This window comes from Nomascus leucogenys, chromosome 3 (assembly GCF_006542625.1).
Source record: "Nomascus leucogenys isolate Asia chromosome 3, Asia_NLE_v1, whole genome shotgun sequence".
In the NCBI taxonomy this organism is placed as follows: domain Eukaryota; kingdom Metazoa; phylum Chordata; class Mammalia; order Primates; family Hylobatidae; genus Nomascus; species Nomascus leucogenys.
The window spans coordinates 109,059,285-109,084,084 of NC_044383.1; the positions used below are offsets into that span (position 1 = coordinate 109,059,285).

A 24,800-nucleotide genomic window follows, 5' to 3' on the forward strand; every position below is an offset into this window, starting at 1 on the left:
CTGGGTAGTCGCAAATCATTTTTCTTCAAACCAAATTCTATTTCACACTGTCAATCTGTCAATGCACTAACTTTTCTGGTTTGCCATCTTTGTTTTGTTTCTTAACATAGTTAAGAAACATAATTAAAGGAAAGGAAAAATTACCAAGACCAAAGGCAATTTGACTAACAGGCCCTGGAAGAAGATTTCTGAAATGATACAAAGGTCTCAGTGATACAAACTAAGCTAAGGCTGTTTTGTGAAGCTTCTGCTCTTCTTTCATGTGATTTCCCTCACCCAGATATACACACTCGCGATGACATATTTGTACACTGGAACATGGAGACCTACAAATATATGCCCATGGTTGAGACACACCTGTAGAGATGTTGGGGCACTGTAGTTTTTTGCTTCTTAATGAGTATTAAGAAAAAAAAAAGAAAGTGGAGTGAGTAGAAAGAAGGATGGTGTTTCTACCCATTAATTTTAATATACTGTGCTTTTTAGGATTGCAAACATTTCTTAAGTTTCAAAATGTGTATGCCTTGTTTTGTGCTTACTGAAAAACTATTTTGCAACCAGTTACTTCCAGTAAAGTATATTGAAATTGGAAAATAAAAAAGGAGTGAAAAGAGCTATTTTTACAATTTATCCTTTTCCTAGCTTTAAATGTTTGGACTAAAAACTCCTAAGTTGTTTTGTTAATCCTTACAGTTGTTTTCTCTCACCAGCTCACCATTTTTTTCTGGCTCCATTTTTTCCCATACTCTTGAGGTTGTGAACTGAGAAACTCCAAGGACCATCTTGTCCACCACTGGAATGCACTTTGGTTCTTGCAAGCTTTTGAATCATCCAAAAGCTGAAGCAGGACTTGGGCTGCCCTGGCAGGACTTGAAACTGTAAAACAAAAGTACCTGAGACAGGTCTCAATCAATTTAGAAAGTTTATTTTGCCAAGGTTAAGGATGGGCCAGTGACACAGCCTCAGGAGGTCCTGACACGTGCCCAAGGTGGTCAGGGTACAGCTTGCTTTTATACATTTTAGGGAGACATAATACAGCAATCAATGCATGTAAGATTTTACATTGGTTCAATCTAGAAGGGCAGGACAACTTGAAGCTGCGCGGGGGGAGGGTGTTTCCAGATCATAGGTAGATTGAAGCATGTCCTGATTGGCAACTGGTTGATTGAAAAAGTTATTATCAATAGAAAGGATGTCTGGGTTATGATAAGGGGTTGTTAGACCTAGATTTTATCACACAGATGAAGTCTCCACATAGCAGGCTTTAGAGAAAACAGACCTTAGATGTTTCTTATCAGACTTAAGGTCTGCGTTGATGTTAATTATGCATGTCCAACCCCCCCCGCCTCCCCGTCCCCCTTTTCATGGCCTGAACCAGTCTTTCAGGTTAAATTTTAGAGTGCCCTGACTGGGGAAAGAGTCCATTCAGATGGTTGCGTTGTGGGGGGCCTTCAAATTTTATTTTTAGTTTACAAAACAGAAAATGGAAGCACCTTGCTTCCCACTTCAAAGCCCCTTTCATGACACACACTCCCATTAAATTACATGGGATACAAAACAAAGCTTTCTATGCTGGGAAAGAAATACACTCTACAACATCTTTTTTGAGGTTAGTAATTATGGAAAGCATTTTCTTCTGCAAAGGAATTCCACGCCCTATAAATTATTAGCTTGTCATCTCCAAGAGATCAGCATCCTCATAAATGGTGAAAGAAGGAACACAGAATACAGGATCCAGCACAGTTTCGGGATTCTGGCTTCTTTGCCAGACTTATCTTTGCTTACTTCTTTGTACAGACTTACTTCTTTGCCAGAAGTATATTCAAAAAAGTTCCGTGGAAGCATCAAATCAACCACCTCTACTTATGATTTCCATGCATCTCTGGAATGCATAAAGCATGATTTCAGAACATGTTCTAAGACCCTTCTCTTCCCGGCAGTTTAAAAAAAAAACAAAAAACAAAACGTGGTATCTTTGAGCATTGGTTTTCAAACATCACAATCACTTTAACATGACCTGAAATGCTTGTGAAAACGCGAACTGCTGGGGCTCCAGGAGGTTTCTGACTCAAAATGTCTAGGGTGGTGCCTGGGAATTTGCATTTCTAACTAGAGTTCTCAGGTGGTGCTAATGTTCCCAGTCCAGAGACGACAACTCGAGATCCACTGCGGTATCCAGAACTTTTGCTGATTTCCTTCAAATCATGATACTTCAGGGCTCTCTGCATCACCTCTACTGAGGAGGCCTACCCATTAAAGCTGGGGTAGGTTGGCCCAAGAATGGAACCGGGATCGTTGAGATTTCAGCACCCCAGCATTTTTTAGTGACTGAAATAATGAAAATTCTGATCAGGCTCCTGCTTGCTTGCACATTTTAACCACTCGCTTTTTGCCCAATATTCTCCTTGTTTCCACAATATAATTATAAACTGCTGACATACTGCTTGCTCGTCAAGAACAAAGAGGTAACTTCAGGGTCACAAAAATGTTTGCAGAAGGGATGAATACCTCCAAGGGCCCTGCAACCAGCTGCGGATGCCTGGACGTCTAATTCCTCAAAGGTGTTATCTGAGACTGAAGAAACAGACTTTTCCCCTGGATTCTTTCAAACTCCCCCTCTTATTCTCTAGCAGAATAAAAACTCCCTGCTTTTTCCTTTTTACACACGGATTTGGGAGGTCTCGTTCTCCCTCCTGGCTTTTACCAAACTGAATGTCTTTCTCTATCCCCAAGCACCAGTATGTCAGTGTTTGACATCAACTGCACCACTGATACACGAGGCGGAATTTGAGCTTCTACAAGTACATTCCTTCCTAGGCCAAACACTAACGCTAAGAAATACGAGAACAGATCATCGCTAAACAGCAGCTGAAGGTCAGGCGAGCAGCTGAAGGTCAGGTGAACTGACTCGCTGCGGAATCTGCCTTTGCACGTGATCAGCTGGGCGTCTATACCCGCAGCCGTCTTCTGCCTCCGCCTCACCCTCAGGCCTGACGGTCGGAGTGGAGCTGCTGGACAGCCCAAGCCTCCGGGTCAGTCCCGCGGCCCTCCATGGCGTTGCTGCGCGCGCTCGTCTGCTGCCTGCTGACTGCCTGGCACTGCCGCTCCGGCCTCGGGCTGCCCGTGGCGCCCGCGGCGTCCGCAGGCGGCAGGAATCCTCCTCCGCGGATAGGTGAGTTGTCCGCGACCCTTCTCTTCCCAGCCCGGGCAGAGAGCGCGGAGCGGCGGCGCCTGCGCACAGCAGGAGAAAGTGCGTGGGGGCAGCTGTCCCGGGCAGAGGCTCGGGCAAGCCGGGCCCCTGACGCGTCCGGCGTTGACTACGGCTGCTGGGCGCTGGGAGGGCGACCGAGGGACTACAGCGTTAGGGCGTCCAGCCGGGAGGCCGTGGCTGGGCGGCGGAAATACCCTCGCCGGTGGGGGCGCTCCAAGGGCGCGTCGGCCGGATTTCGCCAGCCTGGCTTTTGTTTACATCCTGCATCTCAGTTGTTTTGCTCCTTGGGGAAGGAAGGAAAAGCTGCGGGACTCAAGGGAAGAGGAAGCTGGGAGTCTGATGTCCAGCACAACAAGAGGCCCCTAATCGGTCCTGAATAGAGGGGGACTGCAGTTTCCCCCTCAGCTCAGGGATGTAAATTTCAGCGTGACTCAGACTATCTTCTGTCTTGCTCGACCGAGGTCGGTGGCTTTTTCTGCCAGTCACCCAGCCAGAGCGCGAAAGCACCCTTGGGTAGACTCACCCCTTAGTCTACCGTGGAACTCACGGAGACTTCATTTCACCTGGACGTCCACTAGGCTTCCTGCGGGCGGGAGCCATTTTATTCACTCCCAACACTCAACACAGTGCCCGTTACAGTAGTGATTCTCTAAGTGTGCCCTGGACCGGTGGCAGCAGCCGCGGGACCTAAAATTGTTAGCACTGCAAATTTCCAGCCCATCCCAGACCTACTGAACCTGAAACGCTGGCGTTGGGGTTCCACAGTATGCTGTTTAACCCACCCTCCGCATGATTCCGTTCGGCTAGGTTTGAGACTCACTGGTCCAGAATAGATACATTTTGGTGGGAGATTGTACAATGCCATCTGAGCCTCCAGTTTCAAAAATCAAGGTGCCCCCACCTCCTCAACTCCCTTTAAAAATAATTGCACTGTTAAGAGGAAAAACAAAATTAGAGAAGTAGGGTTCTGTTTTCTTTTGGGGGAGAGTTGTCCCTGAGACTCGGTAGCAGCACCTACTGCTGAAACCTCTTTGGCTCCCTCTGTGCTTTCTCAGGACTTGGGAGCGCTCTAGGGCAAATATCTTCTCTTTGAAGGCCAAGTCCTCACGACTCAGCTGTCAGGTCTGAAGCAAAAACTGTAAATCTGGTTTCCCAACTGTGGCAAATGTCAGTCATTACAAGAAATTTCCCCAAAATGTTTATGTGTACTGGTTTCTGCTTTTATTACAGCTTAGCTTGTGGTTCCTTTAATTATGTGACCAGTTAGGGTTTTGAAATAAAATGTCTCAGGTTGCTTGAGGCCACACAATGGCAAATTCACCTGTGTTTTAAAGAGTCCTCAATGAGCGCTTTCTGGGGACCCTGTGAGTCTTCACACCTCCTGTTTGGTTGGGAAACTGCAAGGTTGAATCCCCTCCTACTAAAGGGGAAGGAAGAGGGGTTATTGGAGTTCAGAATTCTGAAGTGTTACTGGAGTCACTGGAGTTCAAAGGTCTGAAGTGTTACTGGAGTTCAAAGGCGGAAGTGTTCACTCAGCAGTTTCAAAATTCTCCTTGTTTGTAATATTTTGCATATTTTCCACTTGATGTGACAACTCCCCTGCCTCCTCCTCTCAGCACCCAAATGCTTGGACTTCCTTTCAGCATCCACCCTGCCTGGCTACTGCTTTCTTGTTTTGTGTTTTTGCGTTTAAATTCCGAGTCTTAGTTTTCTGCCCTGTCGAGTCCTGGTGGTCAGACGACAGAAGTCCTAGGAAGCTTCACTTGTGTGTTTTTGGCTACAGTTCTTTAGATTTAGTAGGCTGGGACTGGCTTGTGTATTGGTGCTGTTAAAGCAAACTAAATACGGCCTGAGAAGGACTCCTTACTTCTATATTTGAATCCTTGTGAATGAACTGTAACCTAGCTTAATAGTCAGATGAGACTGAAAACCTAACTTAAGAGTATGCAGCGGTAACAATAGCTAAGTTTGGCCAATCCCAGCAGCCATACTTCAACCAATATACGCTGCTGAGTGTTCATACTGTGTTCAAATAAGGCATAAGGTGAGCTGAATTATGTCTGAACTATGGTTCATTGGATTCTTGAGGAGAAGTTATAAAATCTTTTGGATTAAAAGATTTTCTGGTATAATTTTGAGAGTTTTTCTAGATATGTTGAACACACACATATTTTTGGAAATCTTTATTTATTTATTTTTATTTATTTTTTTTTTATTTTGAGACAGAATCTCGGTCTGTCACCCAGGCTGGAGTGCAGTGGCGCTATCTCGGCTCACTGCAAACTTCGCCTCCTGGGTTCACGCCATTCTCTTGCCTCAGCCTCCCGAGTAGCTGGGACTACAGGCGCCCGCCACCATGCCCGGCTAATTTTTTGTACTTTAGTAGAGACAGGGTTTCATCGTGTTAGCCAGAATGGTCTCAATCTCCTGACCTCGTGATCTGCCCACCTCAGCCTCCCAAAGTGCTGGGATTACAGGCGTGAGCCACCCGCCAGACCTGGAAATCTTTTTAAAGATAGTCTGCAGAACAGGAAAACGTGCTGTAGTAAAAAGAACTTTGGACTTTGAACTAGAAAACATGGATTGGAGTGTGGGCTCTGCCACAGGCCAGGCCTTGGAAACACACATGGGCACACAGTTTCGTTAGGAGAGGGACATGAGGCTTCCAGATGTTCATGATTCATGAGTCCCAGGTTAAGAACCTGTCAGAGCTCTGTTCTTGGCTTCTATTTAAAGACATCTTTCAGTGAATTTAAATGATTATCCCCTAATTTATCTGTCTGGGAATGCCATGCAGTAGAAAGATCACTAGACCGGAAGTCTGGAGAGACTGGTTCCAGTTAAGCTTTCATTACTGAGTCATCTGTGATCTTGAGGATATCATGAAATTTGCCTTTGCCTAAATGTCATCATATATAAATTAAAGAATGTTGAAGGGCTACTATAAGTCATGCATATTCTAGATGCTGGCGATATAAATCTAGGTACTAAATTATATCAGAGGGGTGTGCTGTTAATGCATTTCAGGTTTGGGTTTACTGAAACAGATGCTGAATATGTTTATAGTCTCTTTTCCCCTAATCTTCACAGTATCTCCTGTGCAGATAATTGTCGTTATCTGTTTTCTTTCTTCTCCTTCTTCCCTTTTTTTTTTGAGACAAGGTCTCTGTCACCCAGGCTGGAGTGCCTTGGCCCAGTCTTGGCTCACTGCAGCCTCAATCTCCCTGGCTCAAGAGATCCTTCCTAAGTTTTGTATTTTTTGTAGGCATGGGGTTTCACCATGTTGCCCAGGCTGGTCTCAAAATCCTGAGCTCAAGTGATCCTTCTGCCTCAGCCTCCCAAAGTGCTGAGATTACAGGCATGAGTGCCTGATATCATTATCTGTTTTCATGTGAGGCAAGTGAGACTGGAGACAGTTGAATGTGAAAACACAGAGAGGAATTGCATGTGGATAAGGGCAATGTGGACTCTGGAGTCAGATTTCCTGAATTCATAGTTTAGCCCTGTTGCAGATGATAGTTTAGCCCTGTTGCAGCTGATGCATGTAACTTGAATTTAATCTCTGTGTGCTTCAGTTTCTTATCTGTAAAATGGAGTATACATAATAATGAGCTCATACATGTGAAGCATAAAAAATAGTACTAAACATGTAGTAAGCACTTGAATTTTAAGTATTACTTGGAAATGGGGTTTGAAGTTAAAAAAATAACAGTAAAACTAACATTGAGCTTACTTGGTGCCATACACCTTCTAAGGGCTTTACTTCTACTAAGTCACTTAACCCTCACAGTAGGCACTGTTATTGTTCCCATTTCATCAATGAAATAGGCCAAGATCACACAGCTAGATTAGTGGGTGGTGGAGCTTAGGTTGGAAGTCAAACAGTCTGACTCTGGCCTCCACTCTTAACCACGACACTGTATTGTTTCATGTTCATTTACTATACCCTTACATTCTCGAAATAATACAAATACATGTTCACATTAAAACGATTCTCTGGGATGACTCTGAGCTATTTGCCATCTTTACTTTTTGTGCTGGGTAAAGTATATCTAAGATGGAAATAAACATTGGGGTATTTTCTGCATTATGGAATAAAATAAAATTGCTTTTGGCAGATGTTTTCAAATGGTGACTAAGTGCCAAGTAATTGACCATACTACCACTTTCTTCTGGATCTTTTGTCTACCGTTTCTTAGTTGTGAACATAAATGTGTTATGGAATTATAATGGCAACTATGTTGGGAAGAAACAACAACCGAAAGATAACGCACCCCTTTCACCTTAATGTATCAACTGTTTCACCTTATTATCCCAGCTTTGGGTTTTATTCAGTAGTAACATATTGGTAGAGTTTAAAGTTTGCATCCTACCTGTTTGCTCTGTGCTTCTGGTGTAGTACATGCTACTTTGTCACTTCTGATGTGTTTCTAGTCATAATCAGAGTAAACTCAAAAGTGCGGAAAAAATCTCTTTATTAAAACAATTTGAACATGGTCTATAAGGATCATTGAATATATATATAAATGATGTATAAACAAACTTGGAAGCCCTTCAGTATGGGAGTTCAGATTTATTAGCTGTGTATACTTTAACAAATTTTCTATTTGACTCAGCACTAGTTTTTCAATTCTAAAATGAGAACCATAATTCCCAGTTCAGAGAGCAGTTTTGAGAATCAAATGACATAGTATATTTAAATTGCTTATCACAGTGCCTGGCACATAGCAAATACTTAATAAAGAGAGATACCACTGTGATTTTTTGTTCTAGTATTACCTTCAATAAAGGAAATTTTCTTGGCCGGGCGCGGTGGCTCACGCCTGTAATCCCAGCACTTTGGGAGGCTGGGTCGGGCCAATCACGAGGTCAGGAAATCAAGACCATCCTGGCTAACATGGTGAAACCCTGTCTCTACTAAAAATACAAAAAATTAGCTGGGTGTGGTGTCACGCACCTGTAATCCCGGCTACTCAGAAGGCTGAGGCAGAAGAATCGCTTGAACCCGGGAGGTGGAGGTGGCAGTGAGCCAAGATCACGCCATTGTACTCCAGCCTAGGACACAGTGCGAGACTCTGTCTCAAAATAAAACACACACAAAAAAAACTTTCTTAAGATGATTTCCAAGTAAGGATGCTGTCAAATGGGCTTGGCTGCTTCCTAAAAGCCCAATGGAAGCATCCTTTTTAACAACTGCTTCCCTTAATATTATTCACATTTTATACGAGTATATGATAGAAGATGTACCTCTATTAAATAGCTTTTAAGAACCTTTGGAAATTCCTATTTTTGGCTTAAAGCTTGTATTAGAGATTTATGTTCTTTGAATTAATGTTGAGAGGCAAGGTTTATAAGAAAGTAAGAGTGATATGTAGTTCCTGATTCTGCAGTCTACTTACTCACTGTGTAACCCTAACAAACGACATCATATTTATACGTCAATTTTTCTACAAGAAGAATGTAAATAACTTGTAAAATCTTAAATTCTTAAAGGAGACATGCTATTAAGATACAAGATGATGTCATCATTGGCCTCTCCGGAGGATATTTTCATACATTTTATTATGGAAACATAGCTTTGCTAAATACTCTTTGTTAGGTTATCATGCTGATACTAATACTGAGCTCGTCGGTTCTTTTTTTTTTTTGAGACGGAGTTTTGTGCTGTCGCCCAGGCTGGAGTGCAGTGGCATGATCTCAGCTTACCACAACCTTCACCTCCCGGGTTTAAGTGATTCTCCTGCGTCAGCCTCCCAAGTAGCTGGGATTACAGGCATGTGCCACCACACTCGGCTAATTTTTTATATTTTTGGTAGAGATGGGGTTTCACCATGTTGGCCAGGCTGGTCTCGAACTCCTGACCTCAAGTGATCCCCCTGCTTCAGCCTCCCAAATTGCTGGGATTATAGGCATGAGCCACTGCGCCCGGCCTGAGCTCATCAGTTCTGACACACTTAAGTAGTTAAATTGTTCCTACAGTTCCTTGAAGCTCATCTTCTCACAGAGGATTGTATTTAACTTCAAGGTGTATGAACATTTAAATTACCAAGGCTTTCCTCCATCACAGGGAGGAACAACCGTCTCTAGTCTTAATATAAATATTTGTATGAGAATTCCAAAAGAGAACAAGTAGATTTATCTGCATTTTTTGTGTAATCAACAGGACAGTTTTGGCATGTGACTGATTTACACTTAGACCCTACTTACCACATCACAGATGACCACACAAAAGTGTGCGCTTCATCTAAAGGTGCAAATGCCTCCAACCCTGGCCCTTTTGGAGATGTTCTGTGTGATTCTCCATATCAACTTATTTTGTCAGCATTTGATTTTATTAAAAATTCTGGACAAGAAGCATCTTTCATGATATGGACAGGGTAAGTGATTAAGTACCATTAATTACTCAATATTTATTTACAGTGTCCTAAGCTTCATAAGAGTGCTGAATTCCATAAGAAGATTAGTTACATTTTAAGAGTTATTTGAGTTAAAAAACACTAGGTCAAACTAATCAACATTATTAAAGGTAAGAACAATTTTAGCAGTTTTTTTTTTTTTTGGAATACAGATTTCAGAAATATGTCAGTGTTAACTAAGAGATGAATCCATAAACAGCACACTTGCATCAATATCTTGAGGTGTTGATATTAGGTCTTCATGAAATTATCAAAGACGAAAGGCAATAATGGAAGTTTACCTGTCATGACAATTTTGTAAAGCATCATCTTCTGGCAGTATAACTAACTGGTTCCCTTCATCATTATAGGGTGAAGAGGCCCATATTTCTTTACCTGGAATAATGACCATGGCTAATACTTGTAGAGTATTTACTTCGGGCTTGGCACTGTTTTAATTAACTTATACATTGTAACTTATTTAATTTTTACAATGGGTATTATTATTCCCATTTTACAGATGAGGAAGGCACTGAACACCTTAGTAACTTACGAGTATACACAGCTAGTAATTGGCAAAACTGGGATTTGAAATAGGCATTTGGGCTCTGGTTCAATTGGCATCTGCTTTTAATTATTGCAGTTTTTAGCCTCTTATAAATCTTCAGTCAGGTAGTGAAATAGGCTTGGATTTCCAGCTTATTTTTTGTATTACATTTTGTTAAATTTCTTTTATAGGATTATCTGTAGGGTAGAGGTAGGTGAAGAGTAGTCTATCAACTCTTTAGCTGTAATCTGCTGTTTTAAAATGGAAGTCTGCAATGATAGGTATAGCAAGGCATCATGCATAAGTCTAGTAACTCTTTATGAAACTGATTTTGTTCTTTACAATCTGTCTCTTTTTCAGGGATAGCCCACCTCATGTTCCTGTACCTGAACTCTCAACAGACACTGTTATAAATGTGATCACTAATATGACAACCACCATCCAGAATCTCTTTCCAAATCTCCAGGTTTTCCCTGCACTGGGTAATCATGACTATTGGCCACAGGTAAATTTGATAGACTTTCAGAAATGCTTAAAGAATTTTTCCTATTAGTAGTGTCAAAATAGTGACAATAACTAGCTAGTGGTAGGGCGTGGGAATGGGTCTTATAGAGGGAGAATATGGTCTTAATCCTAACCATCAAGAAAGGCAAAGACAAGTACTTTGGGGACCGTAAAAGTATTCTTTTAATATTTCATGAGAAGTTATATCAGTAGTGAGTTTTCAGAATAAAATTATCCAGCTTGTGGATTATTAATTTATGTTTTCCTTCATAATCTTCTTCAATTTCTCTTTTCTTTTGAATAATGTTCTGGTTCATTTGCATGTCCATGACAAGGTTAGCAAGTAAGGTTAATATTGATAAATATTTACTGTTTCCAGAATTCTTATTAGGCCTACAAAGATGTGCATACCCTGATCTAAGCTAGACTGTAAATAAAAACAAAAACATTACAAATTACCATAAGAAGCAAAGAGGAAGGAGGTCCATGTTCAAGTCATAGTTTATCTAATTAAGACATGATTCCAGGCAGAAACCATGTTCAGAGCATTTAATGCCTGAGATACCTCTGGCTCCAACAGCTTTTTATTTGAGAACCAACCTGTGCATAATAGCAAGATAGCCATCCTGTTTACAGCATCCTATTGTAGTAGTGTAAAATCTTAGATTTGTACCCAGAGATTTTTGTTTAGTCCAGGGCTTGGCAATTGTCTCCTATGGTACAAATTCAGCCTGTTGCTTGTTTTTGTAAATAAAGTTTTATTGGAACACAGCTACGCTTCCATTCATTCTACATTGCTTTTGATTGTTTCATGTTTCAGAATAGAGCAGTTGAAATGGATAGAAAAAGTTTACTGACACCTGGTCTAGACCTACCCTTCATTTTGTAGGTGAGAAAATGAAGGCTCAGAAATGTGAATTACTTGTCCAAGTGCTCAAAATCTCTTGGGAGCAGAGCCCATACTCTAGATCTTTTTACCTCAGATCTGTGTTCACTTAAACCAACATCCTTTTGCACAGCCCTTGCCTTGCCTGATTAACGTACTCAATATTTCCCAAACATATCTACCTTCACGCCTCTCTGTGTCCCCTTTTTTCTCTTTGATTAGAATAGCTTTCATCTTATGTCAAATGAATGCTGAATGGGGGGTTTGATTATTTTTAGTTAATCGAACCTGAATACAGTAATTTTGATGAGTTGTATTCTAGAATAAGCTTAAGTTTCAAGTGACTTCTTGGCCCTGGCCTACTATCTTGAGATGAGTAATATGTGAGTCTTTTTGAGTCAGCCTGTCAACGAGCGTTTGTTCCTGTTGATATGTTAGAACACACAGTGAAGAGGCTTGGGAACAAATGAGCTCCAGCAGCCCAAAGTCACACACGTTGTGTTTATATGCCTTAGGTGGCAGGAAGACTGGAATATTGGAAAACACAGGAGTTCATAGTCACTAGAATGTAAATCTTTAACCAGCCCTGCTTTCCACTCCCTCCCTCCCTGCCACCACACCTCCCTCCCAGCCCTGCTTTTAATACCTTGGCCAACTCGGGTGGTTCACTTAATTTCGCTGATGCAGAGATCACTCATTTGTAAACAGAAGCTAGAAGTACCTACCTTGCAAAGCTTTTGTGAGCATTGGTGATATGAAAATGGCATAGCTTACTATCTGGCACAGCATCAGCTCTCAGTAAGTGGGCTGGTGGTGATTGTCACATTAAGTGGCGACAGGGGATACATGTTTGTAACTCCTTCGAGGATTTGTTTCATTTTATTTTTATCTCTGTCCTCTTTTTGTCAAGTCAGATCTTACAATTCAAAGACAGAAATGCTACCTAACTTCTATAACATATCCTATTATATTAATATATACAGCTAGGGTAAATGGGGCAGCCTACATACCTTTAACAGTTAATTTTTTTTCTCTTTCTAGCTTATGATCTTATATCTAAAAATGTTCTTTCTGTTATTCTACTACCATCTTTCCACCTCACAGTTTCGGAAATGTCAAATGTAACATGAACGCTCCACAGCAAAATTTCCTAGAGGCTGATGTCTGAGATCTAACTCTGGAGAATGTTAGAAACAAATAAATTTCATAAGTGCTATTTTTCCACTGAAATTCCATGTTCATGCAGCATAGCTACATAAATATACATATACAGATGCATGTCCCCACCTATGACATCAGAAGTAGGTATCAGTGTGGACATCCTGGAGGATTCTTCCTGTTGCCACCCAAGGAAGGGTCCCCATTTACTCCTACACTGGCAAGACTGGTGCCACCGAATTTGTGGGTGGGTCACTTTCCATTAGGCTTCATTTCTCAGCAGTGGTTATGTCACAACCAAAAAGGATTGGGAAGGAAACATGGTGCAATAGACAATTGACTGTGAGAGTAATCATGGGATTTAGACCAGCCCTGAGACTGACCACCTATCCCTGGATAAGCCATCTAACTTCTCTGGTGCTTGTATTTCTCATGTTTAAAATAGAGAAGAAAGTCTAAACTGATTTTTACATAATTCTAAGCTTCTCCATCACCACACCATACTTGGCATCCATCCCAAAGTAAACAAATGGCCAAGACTTTATGGCTTTTTATTATATGATGATAATGATGCGTACCAATTTTTAATCAGAATCTAGATTGGCCTAAGCTGTTGTGTAATTCTCAGACAGGCGACCCTGATCTTGGACACAAACTGAAAATACATGTTTAGTCCAATTAAAACAAGTCATTTGGTTATTACTTGCCCTATATGTATCTATATGTTCATCATGTATTAGACGCATGTATCAAGAACTACTAGGACTTGGGCATCTTCTCAAAAAATAAGTTTTGATAAACTCCTCTCAGAAATAGGTCTATTTTACCAATGTACAGAAGTAAATGAAGAGAGTGAAGAAGGGGTTTCAGTCATTTAACATAATTTTTTAAAACAAAATTAAAAACAGTTATCCAATTCACAAATGATTTATGGGTTTTTATTCAGTATTTACTTTTTTTTTTTTTTTTTTTTGAGACAGAGTCTTTTTCTGTCGCCCAGGCTGGAGTGCAGTGCAGTGGCACAATCATAGATAAATGCAGCCTCGACCTCTGGGGCTCAAGCTATCCTCCTGGCTTAGCTTTTCAAAGTACTGAGATTACAGGCATGAATCACCATGCCCTGCTTCAGTATTTACTTTCTTAAAGTTTTGTTTGTTTGTTTTCCTCCAAGCGAGGGTCCCCATTTACTTCTACGCTAGAGCTTATGTCATCCTGAAGACACTTTATGATAATAAAAATGTTTTGTACTTAAAATGTATTATTTAAAAAATCAAAATATTTTGATATAATTTATGCTGCCCTAAAGAGACTTCTTCAAATCAAAAGCATGTGGTTGTAAATCTTTATTCAATGAGTTAAGAAGTTTATAATAGTTTGAACAGTTCAGAAGACTTTGTTAAGTTCTAAAACATGATGTTTTCCTGTTCCCTCAGTATGCTGCATCAGGCAGTGCATGTGCAGGCTCAAACCTGCCTTTGGCATCTCTTTAATGAGCACACTCCCACATCCTTCCCTATATCCTGGCCATGCTAAAACATGAGCTTTTCTCTGTACATGGTACACACCTATGGAACTCTGTGCTTGTGCCTGTGCCTATGCCTGTGTTTGTATCTGGGCCATCGCATTTGCTTTGATGCCCTTTTGTTAAGTTGATAAAGTCCTTATTTAAGGCCTGGCTTAAATAGTCTCTTCATTCTCTAATTCCCTGAGCTACATTTTTTTTTTTTTTTTTTTTTTTGAGCCAGAGCCTCACTCAGTTGCCCAAGCTGAAGTGCAGTGGTGCGATCTTGGCTCACTGCAACCATCGCCTCACGGATTCCAGTGATTTTCCTGCCTCAGCCTCCCAAGTAGCTATGATTATGGGTGCCCACCACCATGCCTGGCTAATTTTTGTATTTGTAGTAGAGATGGGGTTTCACCATATTGGCCAGGCACTTCTTGAACTTCTGACCTCAAGTGATTTGCCTGCTTTGGCCTCCCAAAGTGCTGGGATTATAGGCATGAGCCACTGCACCTGGCCCTTGGCTACACTTGATTGTTCTTGCTTCTAAGCTCCCAGGACCTCTGGGTAGTGCCCAGCACATTGTCTTATAGTTAATTGGTTACATTTTATCCCCCAGTCTCCAACTAAGTTATAATTCCTTGAAGATGAAGTCTATCTAATAATCATCCTTGCATCTCTAGATGCCTAACATAGTAGTCAGTGCTCAAGTAGTGTTTACATTAATTCAGCTGTGTATCTTTAAATTTCAATGGTGGATTATATTGTTTGTGGCCAGGATCAACTGCCTGTAGTCACCAGTAAAGTGTACAATGCAGTAGCAAACCTCTGGAAACCATGGCTAGATGAAGAAGCTATTAGTACTTTAAGGAAAGGTAAGTGAAAGACTTACTTATTCCTATTTTGCCTCAATTTTTATTCATGTTATTTAAACTTAAATTTTTAATGTTTGCTTGAGTGCGCCACTTCTGGAGCACAGCCCCCAGTTTTTGTGGAGGGCAGTGAGTAGTAATGCTGCCTGTGACACAGGTCATGAACCTGTTTGTCTTGCAGGGAGCTCTTCCTGTTCTTCTACTCTTTTTTCTTCTTCTACTCTTAATTAGGTAGGTATGTTCCCTATGGAGCAAAAGCTGAATGTTGGATTTGAATGTAAATAAAAGTATGTTTCTAATTGGAAAATTGATTGAGAAGCGAGAATGGACACTAACTTCTAACCAAGCAGCACAATTTTATAAAACAAACAGCTGGTAAAGTGAGGATAACTAAGCTTTTAACATGGACTTTGAGATGCTTGGGAAAGTAATGCATAATTGGTGCATAGTAAGGCCTTCCCTGGGTCATGTCTAAAGGCCCTCTGCTCCAGTGGCTCTTGACACATCATTATGTAAATCCCTGACATTTTGTGAGCTTAACTGAGGTGTCCAGCTGTTAAATTAAGACTTTGGTGATTTTAGAATGTTGAGACAAATATTAAGTTAATGGCTAGACTTCTCTCAGTTAAAACACTTCTTTCGGTATTTTTGTTAACCCTTTGGCTTTTGCCACTATTTTGTTATTGTTTTTGCTAGCATGCAGCAAATCATAGTATATATGAATTTGAGACATGATAGCTTAGAATTAGACTATGGTTCTGATTAGGGAACTATATCTAGTCCTCTTTTTTTTTTTTTTTTTTGAGATGGAGTTTCACTCTTGTTGCCCAGCTGGAGTGCAATGGCACGGTCTTGGCTCACTGCAACCTCTGCCTCCTGGTTTCAAGTGATTCTCCTGCCACAGCCTCCTGAGTAGCTGGGATTACAGGCACCCGCCACCACACCTGACTAATTTTTGTATTTTTAGTAGAGATAGGGTTTCACTATGTTGGTCAGGCTGGTCTCGAGCTTCTGACCTCAGCAGATCCACCTGCCTCGGCCTCCCAAAGTGCTGGGATTACAGGCATGAGCCACCGTGCCCAGCCTATGTCTAGTCTTATACTTCACTTCCTACAAGACACATGGCAAGCTTATGTAGGTTGAAGGGAGAGCCATAAAGAATGATCAAGATTCCTAAAGAAATGCTCTGCCTTCTAAGGAGACTCAGCATAAAGCAGGGGAGGCAGAAAAAAGCTGAGAAGTGGAATGCAGGCCCTAAGAAAAAGCCATATGAGTTTCATAATGATATCCATTCCAATGATAGCCCTCAAAGGTCCAGTTAAACACTGGAATATAATATTAAGTTAAAAGTCATAGAAGCCATCCTGAGAAAGTCTTAAAGGCAAAAGTGATTTGGGACAGAGATGGCTTGCATGAGGGGCCTCAAACTTTGTCATCCCAGAGGCCCTAGTGAGACCCGTTGTCATTTTCTACTAGTAGGACATGAAAGGCAGCTTCTCAAAAATAACTTCTGACAAATTGAAACCCAACTGCCCTGCTAGTACCATAACAAAAATAATAAGATGTTATGACTACAAGAAAGAATAGAGAAAATTAAAGGGGCTGTGATCCATCATGATTGAAAGCTAGGGAAAGCTGTGCATAGTGAGTAGGCTCAGGGCAAAGAAAGCTGGGCCAGATCTTAGTGCCCAGCTCTGAAAGTGCCATTGCAACAGACCCTCGGGTGTCCCATCACCAGTGGTTCAGAGGCATGGGTGGAATGATGCCTTTAAACCTCCTCTCCCCTGAGATTGTAGCAGCTGTGGTTTGTCTGACCCTTTTTTCTGAGTAATTTCTAGCAAGATCCATATGTGTTACCATTTTTTGGATTTTATATTTCACAATGTCTCTCATCTTAAGCCCCTAATCATAAAAGTAGAAGTTGATGTGTAAATCTTTCTTTCATAAAATTCAATCTCATTGCTTACTGCCAAAACACTTATTTATCTTTTCATGTGAATATTGGATACAGCTGTTGTTATCGCAATATGTTGGAAGTGACAGCACGGGGCCTGGCACCATAGCAGGTTTGCAGTAAATGCTTGCTAAATCTGATTCTTATCTAATGACAGCCTATCTATGTGCAAACTAAACAATGAGAAATAAGCACCAACCTGACTGGATTGTAAACCTCAGGAATTTCCTTTCACAATGTTTGTGTGTATGTGTATGTTTTCCTAAATGTGTTTTAAAATTGTTTTTATAGGTGGTTTTTATTCACAGAAAGTTACAACTAATCCAAACCTTAGGATCATCAGTCTAAACACAAACTTGTACTACGGCCCAAATATAATGACACTGAACAAGACTGACCCAGCCAACCAGTTTGAATGGCTGGAAAGTACGTTGAACAGCTCTCAGCAGAATAAGGAGAAGGTAGATCCCATAGACCAAAGCGATCTGGGAATAAATGGAAGAGGCAAAATTTGTATGTTTATTAAACTGGGGGTGGACTCCAGTACCAATAAAAGTATTAGAATTTGAAGATATTTTGCATAAACACTTTACAACTCATGGATTTTCTTTTTTTTTTTTTTTTTTAATTTCAAGACGGAGTCTCACTCTGTTGCCCAGGCTGGAGTGCAATGGCATGGTCTCGGCTCACTGCAACCTCTACCTCCCAGGTTCAAGCGATTCTCCTGCCTCAGCCTCCCCAGTTGCTGGGATTACAGGCACCCACCACCACGCCTGGCTAATTTTTGTATTTTTAGCAGAGATGGGGTTTTACCATGTTGGCCAGGTTGGTCTCGAACTACTGACCTAGGTGATCCACCTGCCTCGGCCTTCCAAAGTGCTGGGATTACAGGCGTGAGCCACTATGCCTGGCCAACTCATTTTAGTTTTTATTTTTTTATTTTTTTTCAGAGACAGGGGTCTCACTCTGTTGCCCAGGCTAGAGTGCAGTGATGTGATCATGGCTCACTGCAGCTTCAGCCTCCTGGGCTCAAGTGATTCTCCCACCTCAGACTCCTGAGTAGGTGGGACTACAGGTGTGTGCCACCACACCTGGCTAATTTTTTTTTCTATTATTTTTTGTAGAGACAAGATTTCACCATGATGCCCAGGTTGGTCTCGAACTCTGGGGGGCTCGAACTCTGCTTTGGCATCCCAAAGTGCTGGGATTACAGGCTTGAGCCACCTTGCATAGCAAGTTTTATTTTGTTTTGCTTTTATTGCTTTTAAGATTAGTGGACATCTATTGGTATAAAAAGAGGCCAATTCCAAAAATTGTGACTGAAGTCACAGTTGCCTTATACCATCAACAGTGTGCAAATATAGTGACCCTGATAGTTTTATAATTTCATCTCTTTTTGTTATAAATAGAAGAGATGATATATTTGCTTTCTAAATTTTAATTAATATACTTTCAATCTTGGGTATCCAAATGTCATTTAGTTATGATGAATGTACAGAAAGATTCTCATGAGGCCTTTCTGTGTTTCTTTTTCCAGGTGTATATCATAGCACATGTTCCAGTGGGATATCTGCCGTCTTCACAGCACATCACAGCAGTGAGAGAATACTATAATGAGAAATTGATAGATATTTTTCGAAAATACAGTGATGTCATTACAGGACAATTTTATGGACACACTCACAGAGACAGCATTATGGTTCTTTCAGATAAAAAAGGTAATGTAATGCTGTGTTTGCATCTCCCCAGTCTAAGAGTCTAGAGCAAAGCGGTGAATATCCAGTAAATTTGCTGATTTAGTAAATTAAACATTTTATTTAAAAATCTGCCAGCATTAGCCTTTTCTGAATTATCCTCAATGGTTGTATGATGAGTGTCCAAATCACAACATTAGGCCTGCAGCTGGATTTCTTCAACATAAGCTCCTATTAGCTCCACAGGGCCAGCGTTATTTATTTGCTGTCAACACAAAAGCCTCAGAAACCCTCAGCTCACTCAAATTTTCTTTTAAATCTTTGAGTTTAAAGAAATATCACTCTATTTTAACTGCTACACTCAAGTTTCTTTTGATGCTACTTGTTTTATTTCTCAGAATTTAGAAAGCAAAGCACAATTTACACAACGGCTTAAAATAAAATATATTAAGCTCTTACTTGTAAATTCTTATTGATACATATATAAGCAGAGAGAACGATACAAACAAACCTCCTATGTACTCATCACTCACATTCAACATCTATCAAGATTTTTCACTTTTTTTGTCGTTGTTGTTGAGACGGAGCCTCGCTCTGTTGCCAGGCTGGAGTGCACCCTGCGATCTCGGCTCACTGCAACCTCTGCTTCCCTGGTTCAAGCGATTATCCTGCCTCAGCCTCCCGAGTAGTAGTGTGTCACCATGCCCAGCTAATTTCACCATGTTGGCCAGGAAGGTCTCGATCTCTTGACCTAGTGATCTCCCGCCTCGGCCTCCCAAAGTGCTGGGATTACAGGCATGAGCCACTGCACCTGGCCTTATATTCTTTTTATTTTTTGCTGGAGTATTTGAAAGTGAATCTCAAACACTGGATCCATTTCAGCACTACATATTCTATATTCATTGCTAAAATATATGGATAATTTACATAACCACAAACTTAGTTAACAAAATCAACAATAATTATCTGGTATCAATAACAAAAATGTCCCTATTTTCTCAAAATTGTCTCTTTACAGTTGTTTCAAGTCAGTATCCATCAGTGATCACATATCACTTGGTTATGTCTGTTAATCTCTTAATCTGGAACCTGTTTATATTTTTAATATAGTGAAATTCTATTATTTAAAAATGTATGTTTATGTGCATATGTTTTGTTCAGGAAGACCAGTAAATTCTTTGTTTGTGGCTCCTGCTGTTACACCAGTGAAGAGTGTTTTAGAAAAACAGACCAACAATCCTGGTATCAGACTATTTCAGTATGATCCTCGTGATTATAAATTATTGGTAAGTTGTCAGATTTCAGAGCTGACCCCATATTTATGTGTATCTTTGCAGTTTTCATTAGTTTAGTTGAATTTTTCTCAGGACAGTCATGTGAGATGTATTTTATGTTGAAATCTCCTGGCATCCTTCTTCTTTTTTATACTTGCAATGTTATCAGGACTTACTAAGTGTGAGCTGATGAAGTTAGTCTTTGGAAGGCTGTTTCTGTTCTTCTAAGGACTTCATATTTATTTAGATGCTTTCATTGGTTAGTGCCGTGTTTGTGGACTTGTATACATACTGAAATGTTTCACTAAGCCATGTTCATTCTTCTTCTCCAGAATATAAGTATCAAGAAGAGTGTAGGCTCTGTTACCATTCCCTCTCATGAGCCATTATTTCTAAACTTTTCTGTGTCCCAGTCTATTTCTCCATGAAATGGGAATTAAAATATTTAATTCACTGAGTTGCTATGAGGATTGCATGAACAAATCTATGTAAAGCACTTACAAAAATGCTTGGCTCATACTAAATGCTTAATAAATGTTAACAAACAAGATTTTATTTTCAAGTTCTTGTTCTGTTACTCAGGCTGGAGTGTAGTGGTGCGATCATAGCTTACAGCAGCCTCAAACTCCTGGGCTCAAGTGATCCTCCCACCTCAGCTTCCCATGTAGGCGGGACTACAGGCATGCACCACCAAGCCCAGCTAATTTTTATATTCCTATTGTAGGAATAGGAATCCTATGTTGCCCAGGCTGATCTCGAACTCTTGGGCTCAAGTGATCCTCCCACATTGGCTTTCCAAATTGCTGGTATTACAGATGTGAGCCACTGGGCCTACCCAAAAAAATTTTTTAAAGGAAAAAAATGGTAGCTCACACCTGTAATCCCAGCACTTTGGGAGGCTGAGGCGGGTGGATCACGAGGTCAGGAGATCGAGACCATCCTGGCTGACACGATGAAACCCTGTCTCCACTAAAAATACAAAAAAGTTAGCCGGGCATGGTGGCGGGTGCCTGTAGTCCCAGCTACCCGGGAGGCTGAGGCAGGAGAATAGTGTGAACCTGGGAGGCGGAGCCTGCAGCGAGCTGAGATTGCGCCACTGCACTCCAGCCTGGGCGACAGAGCGAGACTCTGTCTCAAAAAAAAAAAAAATTAAAAAAATAAAAAATAAAATAAATAAATAAAATAAAGGAAAAAAAGTTGAATTGGATATTTGGGACAAAAGTTCTTTGGAGCAGCTTCATGGCTCCTTGCTTTAGAACAATTTAGCACAAAAGACTGGCCATTTAGCTTATGGGTACTTCAGTTTGGGTAACTTCCCCTTTCTACAAATACAATTTGAAAATAATTCACTTCAGTTAAAGCCATTATTGGTATAACTGCTTTTTTTTTTTCTAGATGAATTTAAATAGGAGATGGTTCTGTTATTCCCCAGAATAACAGGGAGGAGATATGGTGGCAGAAATCTGGTTTTATTCATAAATATTTGATTAAATGAGAAAATGAAACAATTGTGTAGTAAATTAGTCCAAAAGAATTTTTTCTAGAACTTTCAGTTGCCTAATTTTGGATCTGAACCTCAGATATATACATCCACACACACACGTATATATCCATCTATATATGTGTTTATGTAACTGAGGTTCAGACCCTGATGTATATTTACGTGTGTACATACGTACCAATGTGGGAAGATTCTCCTGATATAGCACTAAATAATTTCTTTTTTTTTTTTTTTTTTGAGACGAGTCTCGCTCCGCCCAGCTGAGCAGTGCGCGATCTCGCTCATTGCAGCTCCGCCCCCGGTCACCCATTCCCCTCCCTCTCCATAGCAGGACTACAGGCCCCCCCACCCCGCTAATTTTTTTGTTTTTTAGAGACGGGGTCACCGTGTCTCGATCTCCTGACCTTGATCCCCCCCCCTCCCAAGTGCTGGATACAGCTGAGCCACTCCCCCCAGCACTAAATAATTTCTAAAAATATAAAAATAATTTCTCATATAATTTCTAAATAATTTCTTAAAATACAGCAACGTATATAGTAAGACTCCATTTTTTTGAAAAAGCCAAAAATGTACATAAGTATGCACATTCCAAATATTTATCTTTGTTTTGATATAAAGCCTAGATCACCACACATACACTGGAGTACTGAAAAATGTTTAACAGCTGGTTCACTGAGGGGAAAAGTGCCTTAATTTGTAGTGTTTGTTAGTTTCCATGACAGAAATACTCACATCATGGACAATTTCAAGCTACCAAAATGCCACAGATTGACTGGCAACCTTCCTAAAAATTTGACAATCGGCTTCTGTGAGCTGGTACAAGCTGCCTCCAGCACACCACTGATACACACAACCATTAGCAATGGTTACCTCTGAGGATGTGTGAATTGAAGGTTTTTTATTTTGTACATCTCTCTTTATAGTTTGGATTACATGCTATTATGTTCTTTCATCCTTTTTAAAATTGAAAAAGTGATACAGGTTTTTTATTGAGCCTCCCTTCCTCCCTTCCTCCCTTCCTCCCTCCCTCCCTCCTTCCTCCTTCCTTCCTTCTTTCCTTCCTTCCTTCCTTCCTCCTTCCCTCCTTCCCTCCTTCCCTCCTTCCCTCCCACTCCCTCTCTCCTCCCTCCCTGTCTTTCTTTCTTATTTATTTATTGAGACGAAGTCTTGCTCTGTCACCCAGGCTGGAGTGCAGTGGCGCAATCTCGCAATCTCCGCTCACCGCAACCTCCGCCTCCCGGGTTCAAGCGATTCTTCTGCCCCAGCCTCCTGAGTAGCTGGGATTACAGTTGCCCGCCACCATGCCTGGCTAATTTTTTTTTTTTTTTTTTTTTTTTTTGTATTTTTGGTAGAGATGGGGTTTCACCATGTTGGTCAGGCTGGTCTCAAACTCTTGACCTCAGGTAACCCACCCGCCTCAGCCTCTCAAAGTACTAGGATTACAGGCGTGAGCCACAGCGCCCAGCCTAAAATGTCACGGAAATTTAAACATCAGCGCTTCTTGTTGTACAATGACTTATGTGCCAAAAAGTGAACCAGGTTTTGTTACTGTTCGTAACTGCAGGATATGTTGCAGTATTACTTGAATCTGACAGAGGCAAATCTAAAGGGAGAGTCCATCTGGAAGCTGGAGTATATCCTGACCCAGACCTATGACATTGAAGATTTGCAGCCGGAAAGCTTATATGGATTAGCTAAACAATTTGCAATCCTAGACAGTAAGCAGTTTATAAAATACTACAATTACTTCTTCGTGAGTTATGACAGCAGTGTAATATGTGATAAGACATGTAAGGCCTTTCAGATTTGTGCAATTATGAATCTTGATAATATTTCCTATGTAGATTGCCTCAAACAGCTTTATATAAAGCACAATTACTAGCATTTCACAGTTTTTGTTAATAGAAAATGCTGATTCTGATTCTGATTCTGAGATCAATTTGTGAGAATTTTACATAAATCGTTGTTAATTATTGAGTGGGCAAGCAGACTTCCTGTCTTTGCTTTCTTTTTTTTTTTTTCTTTTTGATGCCTAAATGTAGATATCTTTATCATTCTCAATTGTATTATATATTTAAACTGCTCATTAATAGAATGATGGATGTAAATTGGATGTAAATATTCAGTTTATATAATTATATCTAATTTGTACCCTTGTTGAAATTGTCATTTATACAATAAAGCAAATTCTTTATCTCTAAATATGATGAAGTTAACATGATAATTTTTAGTTAAAATCTGTGTATTAACTGAGGTCCAAATTGTTTACCTCTCATATGTAAACAGACGTTACCACTGTTTACATGCACTATCTACTCTTGGGAAAATACCATGGTCATTAGGACCATGCTGAAACATCACAGGGCCTGTATTGCCTAGCCTTCTTCATTCTGTGAGTCTTTGGCATTGCTAACTTTTAAGGATGAGAATGTCACACATACTTATTGCAACTGCAGTACTAGCACAAGGCCTGGGTCCTAGTCCAGTGCCTGGCACCTAGTAAATAATTGTTGAAATGAATTGAAAGCTGTGAATATTTTTCAAAGCAACGTCCTAGATTGCAGTGGTGGCATTTTCTTGGTCACAGTATTCCAAGATAGGATAAAAATGAGCCTTTTATTTAATGGGATTGTTTTTAGGACTCTCCAATGGCTCAAGCTGTTTTCTGCTTTCAGGTTAAGTAGGAGAATTAAAGTAGAAATGGAAGGGAGAGTGGGAAGGACTGGGGGATGTAAAGGAAGAGAAGATTGTATATCCCAACACTTCGGCATAGTGGAGAAGACTGTTAAAGAAAAAAACTCATCATGACACTTGTTAAAGATATTAAGGCAGACGTTATCCAAGGTAGGCCCTAGCGATAGGTATAGGGACCACTGCAATGGAATCCTGCAGTGAGGGAGAGAGAGTGGACTCAGTTCTGACTTCAACAAGGCTGAGTGGGGATTTATAACCAAGGAGCAGAGTGGGGATCAGTGAATGGAAAATTACCAGGAGGAAAAACGTCAAAGGTAAGAGGTTTCTGGCTATACCAACTTGATAGGATTATTGCTGAAGGCAGGCCAGTGTGATAGGATATCAAAGGCAGTCAGATACCAAGGGTGGGGCATTCTCCCTAAGCCAACTTAACAGGATTCTTGCTCAAACTGGATCCTGCAAGAACAAAGAAGGAAGCCCAATGTTGGCCTAGTCAAGCAGAGGAATTGGAGGAGCCTGACTAAAGTTTTGGTCAAAAGAGAGAGTCTTTGTCAAGACATAAAATGAGCAACCTTAGAATGAGGAGAATGGAACTCATCATCCTTGTGA

The 24,800-nt window shown here is 40.6% G+C and overlaps 1 protein-coding gene across 2 annotated transcripts; it reads left to right on the forward strand.

The window, feature by feature from the left end:
- The first annotated feature begins 962 nt into the window (after nucleotides 1-962).
- Nucleotides 963-23,699, forward strand: SMPDL3A (sphingomyelin phosphodiesterase acid like 3A). 2 transcript variants are annotated; one of them, XM_003255648.4, is made up of 8 exons: nucleotides 963-3,172; nucleotides 9,375-9,588; nucleotides 10,514-10,658; nucleotides 14,981-15,077; nucleotides 17,320-17,489; nucleotides 18,566-18,746; nucleotides 19,884-20,008; nucleotides 23,062-23,699. In XM_003255648.4, the coding sequence occupies exons 1-8, from the start codon at nucleotides 3,052-3,054 to the stop codon at nucleotides 23,377-23,379; spliced, it is 1,371 nt and encodes a 456-aa protein (XP_003255696.1). In that variant the 5' UTR covers nucleotides 963-3,051; the 3' UTR covers nucleotides 23,380-23,699. The 2 variants fall into 2 exon arrangements, with proteins under 2 accessions (XP_003255696.1, XP_012361614.1); XM_012506160.2 differs by lacking the exon at nucleotides 9,375-9,588.
- Nucleotides 23,700-24,800: the final 1,101 nt, after the last annotated feature.